This window comes from Malus domestica, chromosome 12 (genome assembly GCF_042453785.1).
Source record: "Malus domestica chromosome 12, GDT2T_hap1".
NCBI classification, from domain to species: domain Eukaryota; kingdom Viridiplantae; phylum Streptophyta; class Magnoliopsida; order Rosales; family Rosaceae; genus Malus; species Malus domestica.
The window spans coordinates 19,273,756-19,288,050 of record NC_091672.1 but is presented as its reverse complement, the minus strand read 5'-3'; the positions used below and the strand labels follow the sequence as shown (position 1 = coordinate 19,288,050).

Below are 14,295 nucleotides of genomic sequence, written 5' to 3'. Positions count from 1 at the left end.
TTCGTGAAGGTTTTTTTTTTTTTTTTTTTTTTTTTTTTAGAGATATCAATGGACATGCTTTACTTTATTCAGTATGTTGTGCTAAAACATAGATCTGACTAATGCGCACTATTCTTTTACTCCCTTTTTTTTTTTTTTAGACGGAAATTTGTCGTCTTCCCCCTGCTTTCTTCCTTTCAATTATTCTATCTCCACCACCTATTTCGTTTTTTTTTCATACTTGCTAATAGTAGCATACACCATGACCTGTCTTTTCTTGCTTTTTATCATTTCCTTTGGATGGTGCCTGTCAATCTGTCAATCACTTTCTTTCTTTGCTTTCGGTGGCTGGTCACCATTTGAAAACTTTATTTTTTTTTTCTTTATATATGGTGCTTTGTAGGGATGGAACTCGACGGACGGTGAGCTGCAGTCGAGGCTTCATGACCGGCTAGTCGTTTGACGGCGGTTTATTGAAGTTCTTCGATGTTGTTTGTCACGGACGGAGAGAAGGCCTTTGAGTGTGAGTTGACAAACTTTGGTTTTGTCAATCACATTCAAAAGCAGCAGCCATGGTGGAGAAGAGCTGCAGGTGGTGCGAATTGTTGATGACGGCAGATGTGTTACAGCTCAACCCTTTGAAGGCATGCTGGAGGAATAAGAGAAGGCAATCGCCAGCCAATTCTTTTGTCGAATTGCTAGTTGGAAGAGACAATGCTTCTGAAGGGTCGAATCTGATTGGGAGATTACGAGAGCAAGCACCAAAGGAGATGGGACAGATGTGCCAATTGACGGCACCAGCTCTTCCATTGAACACATTATGTGCACCTGCCCTCCTTTTCGCCGCCAAGTACTGAGCGTCAATGTCAAGATCCACTTCTTGCGCAGTTGCTTGGAAGTTGGGGTTACTCTGTGCATCAATTTCTAGAGCCTTGCTGAGATCTTCGGCAGATAACTGCGAGAGTGCGGTCCCGAGTTTTCTTTTATCATCCGAAGACATTTTCCTGCACTTCTGAACCACTGTTTGTCTGAGGTTCCTCAAATACACATCAATTTCAAAAAGCTCACTGCTTAGACCGTTAGCCGTGTTGGCAAATGCAGCATCCTGAGATAGTTGCATGTTTCGCCGTGCCTCTGCTTCCTCGTCTGCTCGTCTTGTTTCCTCTTCAACAACTTTAGGCAGAAGCTTTAGCCATTTTTTTTTTCGAAATTTTGCAACAACGATTGGGCCATCACATAGACATCCTCACCTTCATCATTATATTTCATTGCATTCTTGAAAACCAGCCTCACATCAGCATATATCTCTCCGACATTCTTATACTCACTACCATCCTTGGCTTCCATTCTATTTTTTTTTTTTTTTTATGGTACCAAGGTCCATGGGCTTCTCAATGACTTGATAATAGTCATGCAATCCCAGACCTTCAACATCTACAGGAACCATAAAGGGCCACGCCCAGTCATGCTTAGTGATCTGACAGAACATTACAGAAAATTGGCGCATAAGCTCTTGCATTCTCTTTGTAGCAGCGGCTTCCCTACGTGATGCATCTTGCTGCTGCTTCTTAGAAGCAGTTAACTGTTTATCCTTCACGATTGCAACACCTTTTGAAGTGGGTAGATGCGGATTTCCCGTAGTCAAGTAAAACCGTTCCACCTCAGCGGCAGAGACGAAGGGGATGAAGTTGTCGGTTCGTCTTTGAGGATTTTGGATATGTTGAACTCGGCATAGTTGTTGGACTGGCCGGCCGGGTCGGCGTCTTTTTGGTTGGTTTCGGGGGTGTCTTCCACGAGCACTCGGTCGGGGACGATTCCGCGTTGCAAAAGCGGACCCGGGCGACTCGGATGACTCAGTGGATTTCCGAAAAGTAGGAGCGGGAGGAGGCCTTGGGAGCAGAGAGGACGGACCTCGTAGCTCTGGAAGCGGATCTGCAAATCTGAGACCTCATCTTCTCAGTTCAGTTCTGATCAGAGAGAGAATCAGAGAGAGGGAGAGGTGAGAGAGGGCGGGTTGGTGAACCGGTTAGAGAAAAGTATGAGCTTTTGGAGCTTGTTGCCGTCGCAGAGATTTGGTGGGATCGGGCCGGAGAGAAAGTTCCGGGAGAGGTCGAGGTTCAGCGACGGAGGAGGCGGGCTTCGCCGATGTTGAGGAGGACGAAGGCAGAGCTTCTCAGGATCGAACAGTATCTCGCCGTTGTAGGTGACAATAGCATCAGGAGGTCGCCGACAGTCCTCGCGCTTCAGGACCGACGAGATCCGCTTCTCGATCTTTAGAGTGGAGAGAGATGCAATGGGCGGAGCTGGAGCATCCTCGCTGAGCAGAAGAAGACAAGCTGGGGTTTGGGCCTGTAATTGTTGCTGGGCTCATTGGTTTTGGAGAGATGGCTTGTCAGGTTGAGAGAGAGAACCGGGCCTGGGCTGGTGCCCTTTGTTGCTGCTGGGCCTAGAGATATATATATACCTTTTTTTTTTTTTTTTTTTTTTTTTTAAATACATAAACATATGTATTCATCATTTTTTTTTTAATAAAATTGACTTTCTTTAATAAAACATTTATTTACATTTTGATGTGACTGAACTTGAAATTTTGAATATTCAGGCTGCCTACGTACCCTTCCAAAGAAAGAGATCAAGTCAAAACGTAGTTCAAATCCATTTTTTTTTTCTGATGATTTTGATGATGATTTTGATGATGATTTTGCCGTACACAGTTTATGCTCTTGCGGGCCAGGAGCTTTGGTGTTGCCTTTTATGCTCGTGCAGACCAGGAACGGTTGGTGTTGCCTTTTATGCTCGTGCAGACCAGGAGCGTTGTGCCATGCAGTTTAGGCTCGTGCCGGCGAAGAGCTTGCGTTCATGCAGTTTAGGCTCGTGCGAACAAGGAGCTTGCGTTCATGCAGTTTAGGCTCGTGCGAACAAGGAGCTTTGGTTCGTCAAGCTATCTGAGAGAGTCGTTCCTCGCAATCTTCATAGCAAGGAGCCTTGACTGAGTAGTTGAAGAAGTCTTCTGGGAAGATGTCACGCATCGTGATGGGGACGGATGATCTTCGTGTCAAAGTTTCATTATCTCCAACACTTTCACATTGTTCTGGAGGTGAACAAGAGCTACTTTGCCCCATTTCCCATTGGTGAACTTGTGGAGAAGACATATGCTTCTTGTGCAGTTTCTTTGGAGTGACATAAGTCCATCTTTCAACTTCACTCAGCTTGACTGGCATGTTTTTGGAACATGCCCCCAGCGATTGAGGTGAAGATTTTAGGTTGACAGAGCCGGAAGTGACGTCTTCTTCCAGGATTTCGTCTTCTTTGTCTTCTTGGGCTTTCTCTTCAGTGCAGTCATCTTGGGTTTGTTGCCGTGAAGATTGGCCGGTGTAGATGATGGTGCGCCTCCTTACCTTCAGTGGTCTTTTTGTGTCGACTTCCAAAGTTGCTTGGCGCTTCATCCTTGAAGGAATCGAGCTTCGAATATCGCCTTTTTCTACCAGCCTGTCGAGCTTTTCTTCCTTTGACCTTGTTTCCCTATTTCCAGAAAACTTCATGTTGTCTTCAAGTCTTTCCAAAGCTGATTGACGAGGAGGAGAGCTAGCCGTGCCGCTTTGTTTCTTGGGCTTTGATAACCTTTCAAAGACTGATCTTTGCGGTGTTGGCGTCTCAAGCCTTTTGAAGACAGAAGTTTGGTCTCGACCACTGATGCGATCAAGTGCTGCAATTCTAGGTTTTGAATAATTCAGTCTTTCGAAGACTGAAGTTCGAGGGGCAGGTTTAGGCTCCTCTTTTGGCCTTGTGGCTTGTGGTCTTGGCTTCCTCGTTTTTTTGTAGGTCACCGATGTCCGCCATTTCTTATCACCAGTAGATGCATCTTGGTTGCTTGCCCCCGGTGATGGTTGTGTAGGAGGTGCCATGTGACTTGAACATTGACGGGAATGATCATGCATGCTTCGGAGATGCACAGGATCGAGTGATTCAAACACGATAGTAGTAGTGTGTGCCGCCACCGTGTCTTCGAGGTCAAGCTCGATTTCCCCTTGCTGTGCTAGCTTCAGGATGAGATCTTTCAGTACGAAGCACTTTTCCGTTGGATGACTGATGAAGCGGTGGAATTTACAGTATCTTGGGTTGTCGGTACGATTCATCTCTTCCGGCCGTCTGCACTCAGGCAAACTGATCACCTTCTTGTCCAACAGGTCATCAAGCATGGCAACTACATCAGAGTCGGGGAATGGATAAATCTTCTCCTCAAGCTCCTTCAAAGTGCGTCTACGCATCTCTTGATCACGAAAAGCTTCGGTTTGAATCGCCTTGCCTCGTGTGGAGATTTTGACAGGAGCTGTGTTGACTGTCATTGCTTCTTTGGTGGATTTCCACGTAGCCTTCTCCACCTTTGTCTCAAGAACTTTGTCGTTCTTGTAGTTGGCGATTGGTTCCTTCTTCCCATGATGGGCGATGCTCAACTCCATGTCATGGGCGCAGGTGGCCAATTCCTCGAAGGTCCGTGGTTTAATGCCTTGAAGGATGTATTGCAAACCCCATTGCATGCCTTGGATGCACATCTCGATTGAAGAGGTTTCCGAGAGCCTGTCTTTACAGTCGAGGCTTAGAGTGCGCCATCTGTTGATGTAGTCAATGACTGGCTCGTCCTTCCACTGCTTTGTGCTCGTTAGCTCTAGCATGCTCACAGTGCGACGGGTGCTGTAGAAGCGGTTGAGGAATTCCCGCTCTAATTGCTCCCAGTTGTTGATGGACTCAGGCTCTAGGTCCGTGTACCACTCAAAGGCATTTCCTTTCAGCGAGCGCACAAACTGCTTGGCGAGGTAGTCTCCCTCCGTCCCCGCGTTGTTGCAAGTTTCGACGAAATGTGCAACGTGCTGCTTTGGGTTTCCTTTTCCATCAAACTGCATGAACTTTGGTGGTTGATAACCCCTTGGCATCCTTAGGGCATCAATCTTCTTGGAATAGGGCTTCGAGTAGAACAAGGAGGTATGTGAGCTCCCTTCGTACTGTGCCTTGATGGTGTTGGTGATCATCTCCTGCAGCTGCTGGATAGAAAGAGATCCCATGAGTGCCGCTGCTTGGTCTGGCTCCGGCTTCCCATCGATTTTCTTCATCGGGGGTTCTTCGTCTCCACCAGCTCCTCCCTTTAGTGGATCATCCTCTGGGTCGGGTTTATCGCCGTCCTGCACCTCCAGTCGGTTGACTAGTGCTGCAATCTGCAAGTCTTTTTCTTCCACAGTTCGGGTTAGCCTTGCGATTGCTTCATTCATTTGAGCCAGCTGCTCATCGATTGAAGTTGCTCCAATGGTCATGACTTGCATGGCTAAACTGTCGCTTGAATCGGCATCGGAGAGCATGGATTCGGAGTATTTCCTTGGGCTTTTCCCCCTTGGTGCCCTTAGTGAGGCTAAGGTGATCAAAGGCTCGTGCCTTGGGTGTTTTTGTTCCCTTGGCAGAGTTGATGCAGAGGTGGAAGATGCGGCAGAAAGAGCTCTTGCCTTGCTTCGAGTTATGATGCCCGAAGTGACACCGCCTACGGTGATAACGTTCTTGTTCCTTGCATTGGCCGCGAGAATAACTTGAGCCTTCTTTGATGCCATTTGTGCTTTTTGCGGATTCAAAGATAGAGATGAGAGGTAGAGATGATCCCACCGGGCGTGCCAAATTTGTGAACACGGAATTTTCCTGCGATGAACGAGACAAGAAACACGTGTACAAAATAATATTTGTATTGATGATTTAGGGGTTACAATCTCTTCTACAAATTTAGCCTCTGATTCTATCTTTGCAATGGGTGGATTTGATGTTGTTGATCCAAAGGGCCGTCGGGGCTTGATCTTGGGATAAACAGTTGTGCAGATTTGTTGACGTCGTGGATCCAAAGGGCCGTCGGGGCTTGATCTAGGGATGAACGAATGATGAACGATGGACACTTTCTTCAAGGGCCGTCGGGGCTTGATCTTGAATAGGTGAATGGTCTTCAAGGGCCGTCGGGGCTTGATCTTGAAGGAGGATTTGACGAAGAACGAAGAGAGCTTTCTTGATCTTTCGGGAATTTGCTTGAGAGCTTTAGAGTTTCAAAGCTTCAAGGTTTTAGTGTAATGTGAATTGGTTATGAATTGGTGTCCTTCAAATGAATGCCTTGGCCTTCTATTTATAGAATTCCAAAACTTGATTTTTTTGGATTTAAATAATTAGATGGAATAAATCATCTCTGCCAGGTGTTGACACGTGTCCTGTTTGATGACTTTTCCGATTTATTTTGATTTTTCGTTTAGTCACATGCTATGTGTAAAATTTATGTGACACATAAACATTGAAATTTTAATTTTTGATCAACATTTATTTTACCAAAATTTCGATGTCTACAGCTACCACATATATAGAATCATTGTAAGTTATATAGTTGCACCAACTATGAAAATCACCCCCAATTTTTTCCGCGAAAAGGTTTCATCTTAATCAAGTAAATTTAAATAAACAAAATAAATACAAAAATAAACAGATTCATGCTGATCAAGGAAACCTGTCACACAGATCATATAATATACATGTGGTAAATTGGTAATGGTACGGGTTCCACATATCATAGCAATTAGCACGAGTGAAAATTATTAGAACCTGGGAATAGGAGCATATGTCAGTAATATATTTATAAAGTTTGAGTTATATTAAATAAGACATTGATTAGATTAATCTTCAACAGTTTATCAGTTCAATTCAATTAGATTAATGCTATAAAACACCCTCATACATGTAAGATGGTCGACTGAAGTATTCGTCCTATTCTTTATAGAAAACATTATCACCACTTTGTCGGTGGAGACAAAGAAGAAATTGAACACATAACTAGATACATAGATTGTTGAGTTGCAGTTGGATATCTTAATGGCCATGTATCTACTTATTAGATCATTCTTGCCATAAAAATGATATTAAAATTAAACCGTCTTGTTTGCATCAGAAATTCAGATATATACTATATAATCTATATATATATATATATATATATGCTATGTGGATATATCACCAGAATTTCCACTAAGTAATGCTTCTGTTTGTTGAACTTTTATTCTCTTATCTTCTGTAAGCTCTTTTGTGACTTGTTTTTTAGCTGTTAGGGTTTCCTACGTTGGTTGTTTGTTGGTGTTGGCTTGCAGTTAATCTCCACTATATATAAGCTCATTGATTAGGTAGTACCGATATTGAATTATTTGATTAATTAATTTTATTCAAACTTTAATATTATTTAGATATAATCTGAAATATATGTTTTTTCAGTACTAGCAAATACAGCAATGCGGTGGCCTTCTTTTTCTTTTGGATTTGTTCCAACTGAATCCGACCAATGAGCAGAATCTTTAAGACATTCCCAAATACAGGGAAGAACAAAACAAAGCCAAGCATATCGTGTTTGTCGCTTGGTTTTTACACATCGTCCACTCAAACAAATCAGAGAAAAATATAAAAACGAAGGGTGAAGTCTACATTTCACCTTATTTCGAATAAACTCTTAAATGTATGCTAAAATCGATAAATACCGTCGATGTTTTTGACACATCTGTTAAATAGCGAATAAATTCTTATATTTTTTTCAAACCAATGTTTGACAATTCCTAAAGTTTCATTTTAAATTTTATCATTTTCATCAAAAGCAATTTAGATCGATATCAATATTCGATATATTTGTCAATATTTTCACAAATTTGCATATCAATATTTCCACCAATATTGATACAAGGTGAAATTTAGATTTCACCCCCCATTTTCATCTTTCTCTGATTCTTTGGATATTTCCATGAAAATTTTCACTGTATCGAAGAAATTTTAACCACTGACTATAGGAGATTAGGAGGTTGTTTTTTTTCCATTTTTTTTACTTGGATACAGTTGGATCCCAAGGGCCGAAAAACAAAAATTCTAAGCAGAGACAAACCTGGGCCCAACCCATATCCTGACCCCTCCATCTCCAAAATGTACCAACACAAAAGAAAAAAAAAAGCATATATATATATATGTATATGTATACAGATTGCTTAAGGGGAGGGATCCCCATTTTTTTCAAAAAATGGGGATTAGGTGTGGGGCCCATTTCACATCTAATTTCAACGATCCAAATCGTCTATTTTGTTAGTCTCGATTCATAGATCATCCTTGCAAAATTAATCCCCATTTTTTTCAAAAAATGGGAATCCCTCCCCTTAAGCTCTCTGTATGTGTGTGTATATATATATATATATTTTGTAAACAACCTCCTACCGCCTGCATTTTAAAAGAAATAGAAGTGATTTAGGCACTTTTTTTATCATCGCTAATTTATTAGAAAAAACGATTGAGTGCACGAGATGGAAAAGAGAATGCAGAAATCGCTGGTTTGTGAGTAATCTCATAATTCTCATCCTAATGTTTCATCAATTCCGATTTTAACATAATAATTTCCATTGATTCATGTAATCTGTGCATGTATACATTGGTAAAGAAATAGCGTTTTTCCTTCAACTACTCTAATGAAGAGAGAAATTTGAACTCAGATGCAAGATGGCCGGCAAACTGCCTTGGCCAACCGGCCTGCAGTAAAGAGATATACCAGAACTCACATTATTCTCCGGTGAAAACAACCTTACCTCAAGCGAAATGTTGGCCGGCTCACGGCCTAACACCGAGAGACCAAAGTCTAGAGAGGGAATTGAAAAAGCCTTCTTCTTTCAACATGAAAACAAAAATTTCTAATTATTGGCAGGGGAATAAAATAATACCAGACCAAATAAAAACACTGAAAGCATAAAGCTGATGGCCTCTCGTCTAAAAGAAGCAATTTGAAATCCACATTAATCGAATGCGGTTACAAGGTGTTGTCTGTCTGGAGTTTTCACGCCCTACACCTTCAAATCTCTCCACACAAATATTTACGTAGCGCCTTGCTCGTAGGAGTTGCAAGAAAATGTACATATACATTTAACTGATAACAGCTCACAAGTAATCACCAAATTTCAACCCTATGTTACCGGAAGTGTCGAGTTAGATATCTGTTGTCCTGCTCGTGTTCTCACTCACTGTATGCCGCACAAACTGTCCTCGAATGCGAGGCCGTTGGTCTGCCAGTTTCTTTCTGTTCTGATACCGAACCTGAAAAACCAACCGAAAATCAAATTCAACAAGCTGTCTATATTTTCTCCTATTTTTCTGTTTTGATGAATTCGGCTCAAACCATCTAAAGGAAATCAAACATGCAAATTGCAATGCAAGAAAGGGCGCATTTAACAGATTGAAGTTAATCATTTAATATAAATGTTGCACATATAGGAGGAAAGCGCAAATTTTTCATAAGCACTTACTAAGATCTACTATATATATGCAAACAACTGAATGTTAGTTACCTTTTTCCGGAAGCATCTCTCTGTTCTTTTCTGACGGAACTTGGTCAAGGCAGCTTCTCTCTGCTTCTTGTTTTCATCTACTCTATTTCCACTCTGGTTTCCGCTACCATCACCACTTCCACTTTTCCCAGCAACTCCATAATCACTTTCTAGGTTTGTACCTCCAACATTATGTCCACCGCTGCCTCCGTTTTGCCCATTGCTCCCATGGTTGCTGCCTGAACCACTCCCATTGATGCTATAATTTCCAGGATTGCCTTCAACAGGCCCAGTCCCATTGGATGATCCGCAATGTGGGGCAGCTGCAGCCAATTTATTTAAAGATAAATCATTATTGTCACGAAGATGTTGCTCTTGCTTATTGTAGACAACATGGTGATGGACCCGATACTGATCATAATCATGATGGAGGTTCTGAATTTGCAGTTGCTTCTGGGTGTCTCTTGATTGAATTCGTATTGCTGTTTCCACATCATTAGCATTATCTACTATAACATGTTCGGTAGCACTCTTAAGGTCCTTCACAGGATGGAAAGCAGATGATGGATGCAAAAGTTGGACTGTGGATGCTGCTGCTGCTGCTGACTTGTTTGCAACTTGAGATTTCGGAACATCGTTATTAGTAGTAGACCCCATATCGTTGATGTTTCTGCCTCCAATCGAGCATTGATTGGGAGGGTTATCTCTTGAATGAGATCGAATGTCACAAGAGAATTCCTTTTTTGTAACTTCTCCACTATTATCATGTGGAGAGTTGCTTCCGACATGCCCAGAAGGACCCTTGTTAGCATTTGAGGCTGCATTATACCTGCACAGGAAGTAATATGCTAAAGGAAAATATAGAAAGTTCAAGTGAACGCAGATTCAAACTTACACAGATAATAATAATTTCTAGGTTTTTCTGTTCCTAATACCTTGAAAAGGCTGAATAGTCTGAACGTCTCAAGACATTGCGGTCATCTTGTACTGTTGTCTCGGTGCCTTCGACTCCTCTAAGCCTTTTCAAACTGAGCTCCACGGATGGTAGTTCATGAGTATCACTATTCACCTTATTGTTAACATCTAAGGCGTTATAATGTCTGTTAGAAGCTTCAAATTGTGTGTTGTCCATCTGGGAATCAGTGGGATTAGTGACAACACCTGTTACAGTAGCACCATCATACTTTAGCATGCTCGAAGGACTCTCATGATTCAAATTCAGCTTGCCCTTATCAATTTTCTCGTCACGTTTACAGGAACCTGTCTCAAGCAGATTATTCTGTCTTGTTCCTGCTAGTTTTGTTGAAAAATCATTACGTTGCCCGTGCTGTAAATCTTTAGTACCGGTCAGGCATATCTCCAGATCTTTTCCCATTGCAAAGTTGTCTGGAAATAGAAAATACAGCCTAATCACGAAGAAAGTAAAACAAGTACATATGCACAAACTTAGGTGCGCCACACGCACACACATCTATATATAGCAAAATTGCATAATAACATTTGAATTTAGGACACGCAGAACCACACAGGTTTAAATAATTCCAGGAATACCATTTTGTTCCTTCTGTTGCTGGCACTCCCGTGTTGCAGCTGCAGGAAGCAATTTGTTACCAAGTGATTCAGCATTTGAGTGAACTACTTGGGCACAAGTACTATCGGGATGGGGCCATGAATATGCATGTCGAGGACTGTCAACTTCTACAGCTTTTTTTGTCCACGAACTCTACAAAATGAAACGCATTGACACAGTGAGATTGCTGCGTACATTTCTATGATTCCAGGTCATTCTATGAATTTATTGTTTGATATTTCTTTACGGAGATGATCATAAAATTGGTACTGGGATCCTGTAACAAAAAAGGTATCAAGGTACAAAAAGAATCCCTTGTCCTAAGTGTCCAATAGGTAGGTACCATCCAAGATCTTTAGTATCCAATAACAACCATACCTGAGTGCCACTCCCATTGTCACTTCCATCTCCAATATTCAAATCAGTGCTTACATTATCTTCCTCATCATTGCTTCCGCTATTGTTCCCGGACTTTTCAACACTTTTTGATCTTATGGACCTTTGAGTTTGTGTGCCACTTTCACTTCCAGTACCACTGCCACTAGACTGAAAAAAAAATAGGAAAAAAGAAGAAGATTTAGATACTAGTCATACAAAAAAAAAGGCGACGCAATATAAACTGCAATATGAAACAAGCATCGAATCACCGTTTAGAAAAACATATTAAATATCATTATACAATTATAAAGCTCTTCTCATCAAAATTGGCGCTGTGCAATACCAATCTCAAGACAGGATATTACTCTATATTTCAGGAGAAATATTATATATCAGGAAGAGAGGTAAAAAAAAAAAACCACAAAAGAGAACTAAGCAGCACTATACACGCTTGTGGACAAACATTTGAATACCAGATCAGAAAGTCTTGAGGACTTACACTATGGCATCTCCTCCAAATGTGCTGCCAGAGGTTCTTAAGCTCATTCTTTCGAATAGGCTTCACCAAAAAGTCAACAGCACCCTTTGACAAACACTTAAAGACGAGACCCATTGAATCATGAGACGACATCACTGCACACACATCTCAACCGAAGGCATAGTTAAGCATCTACTTTCTAAACTGCCTCAAACTCAACATAGATGACTGCTCAATACAGCTGTTAATGAGATGGTCATGGGGAAAATAACTTACTAATCACAGGAACATTTTTCCGGGTCTTATGGTTCATAATCTTGCTTAAAAGACCAACGCCAGATACGCACGGCATGACTACCTCAGTTAATACTAGATCAACATGATTAGTCAAATCTTCAAGAATCTTCCATGCTTGCACTCCATTTGCTACCGGAATCACTGAAATTATGAAGATTTTAAATGTCAAATCCTCAATTCAAAAAATAAATAAAATATATAAAGAAGATGTGATTAATGCACAAAAGTAGTACTTATCTTGTCTGCCGACACTCACAATGTATTTGCAATCACAAAAACTCTACTAACATTATTGATTTTCAAATGCAACAATATACACATTTATGCTATTCAGCAATAAAAGACATGGTAGCATACAGATGGTAGCATCCGCATTAGTCGTGAAGAAAAAACTCAACTCCATAAAGTTGAAAATGCATCCGTTCAATTTTTTCATCAACAGCGGTGCCTACACATTGTCATGCATAAGTAAGCATTAGGTATCTCAGTAGTCAGGTCACTAACCTTCATAACTGCAATTGCGAAGCAGTGCGGTGACAACATGGCGAGTGCAATCATCATATTCCACCAGTAAAACCTTAAGAGATCTTAGTGGTAGAAACCTCTCCCAGCATACCGTTGACCCTTGAGGCTGTTGCGTAACAGTCTGGGCTTGAACAGCCCCTCCTTGCCGACCTTTTACATCTCCAGCTCTTCCATTACTTTTCGACTCATCTTCCTCCACTAGCCTCCTTTCCTCATCCTCCACTCCATTGTTACCCCTCTTCCCCTCACCCTCCCATGAGCGGTGGTCCAGTTCCAACAGTTGTTTGTCCTCATCACTATTAACACTCATCAGGACACTCCCTGTCAGTCACACAAAACACTAGTAGTAACACGGCCCAAGTTCAGAACGAAAAAAATATCTTCTTGAATCGGGGAAAAGAATAGTGCATCGCACTGATTTCAAAAACAAAACATCTGCAATTACAGACCCTTCTAAACCTAACACAAAGTGTATTCACCGGTTACAGAGTGATGCCGACAGCAAATGCATAACCAAATATATACAAAATTGATGCGGAATTAACGCCAATCGTTGTTAGCTGGCTAAAAACGGCTTGAAACCCAACAAATTGCTTTCACCCTGTAAGACCAAAGCATCATATCAGTCAAAATATCCACCGCAAAACATTAACAACATCAATTGTTCTTAAAGAAAACAAACACTTCACCAGAAATTACAACTATCAGTATGCAAAAAATTCCCAAAAAAGAGAAAATTTGGTACACCAAGAACTTGCAACTGTATATAATTATTAGATTAATCAACAAATTATTCAAATATACATAATATCAATAGAAAATTATGATTTTAGATTACTAACATCTCAATTAACAATTCTTTAACAACTGAAAATAATGAAGAGCTTCCAATTAACTAATTCAAAGTAGCTAAATAAAAATAAATAAATAAACGGAGAATTAAAAGATCAAAGAAGCAAAACATGGAAGAAATCACCTGCAAAGCTTCATTAATCGCCATAAGTGAGCTAGATCCAAACTGAAATTACCAAATTTCAGTCAGAGAATAATCCTGAAAATCTTAGTTTGGATCTTCAAAAATGTCTTGGTTCGGATACTTTCAGATAACTTTGTGTTTCCGACAACCTTGACCGGAACAAGAAACATAAACTGTGTCAACAGCTACAGATGAGAGAGAGAGGGACAGAGATAATCGCCGAACCTTTCGTCAGGGAAAGAGAAGAAAGAGGAGAGAGAGAGAGAGAGGGGGGGGGGAACATATGAGCTCCGAGAAGAGCTGAACGATTGATGACGTGGACAAAACAAGGGCTGGAGATGCAGTAGAGAGGTAGAACGACGCCACGCTGGATGGAAGATATTTCCAACTTGGCGGAAAATGGGGCCGAGGGGATGCTGAGGTGGACGAAATCTAAAGCGGTGAGCGCAAGGACTCGCTTGGCGGGTCTGAAGATTTCTTAGATCGGATTGCTGACACTTGTGTGAACTGGATGGCGAGTACAGCGGACGGGAAACATCGTTGTCCTTAGGGATTGCCTACTCGCCAAATTATCAACCATGGTTGGTAGTTGGTACCGATTGAAGTGGACTGGTGACGTGTTAATTTTTTGAGTTGACAAAAATGTCCCCCCACACGCGCTGTGTAAATTTTCTTCTCTTTTATTTATTTTTAAGGATGAATTGTCAATTTAGTCACTGAATTATCATCTTAGTGAAAATTA

General features: G+C 41.3%; 1 protein-coding gene and 1 pseudogene across 6 annotated transcripts; both read right to left on the bottom strand.

Moving 5' to 3' along the window:
• Positions 1–356: 356 nt before the first annotated feature.
• Positions 357–1,635, bottom strand: LOC114819998 (transcription factor GTE1-like; annotated as a pseudogene).
• Positions 1,636–8,738: 7,103 nt separating this feature from the next.
• Positions 8,739–13,866, bottom strand: LOC103433468 (two-component response regulator-like APRR7). 6 transcript variants are annotated; one of them, XM_070809575.1, is made up of 11 exons: positions 13,554–13,816; positions 13,057–13,178; positions 12,557–12,898; positions 12,032–12,193; positions 11,777–11,910; positions 11,278–11,445; positions 10,881–11,052; positions 10,491–10,715; positions 10,265–10,412; positions 9,351–10,158; positions 8,739–9,099 (listed from the first exon to the last, which is right to left on the bottom strand). In XM_070809575.1, exons 3-11 carry the CDS (start codon positions 12,885–12,887, stop codon positions 8,992–8,994), a joined length of 2,256 nt encoding a protein of 751 aa, XP_070665676.1. In that variant the 5' UTR covers positions 12,888–12,898; positions 13,057–13,178; positions 13,554–13,816; the 3' UTR covers positions 8,739–8,991. The 6 variants fall into 6 exon arrangements, with proteins under 6 accessions (XP_070665676.1, XP_070665678.1, XP_028945360.1 ...); XM_070809577.1 differs by having other exon boundaries at positions 13,558–13,808; XM_029089527.2 differs by having other exon boundaries at positions 10,265–10,715.
• Positions 13,867–14,295: the final 429 nt, after the last annotated feature.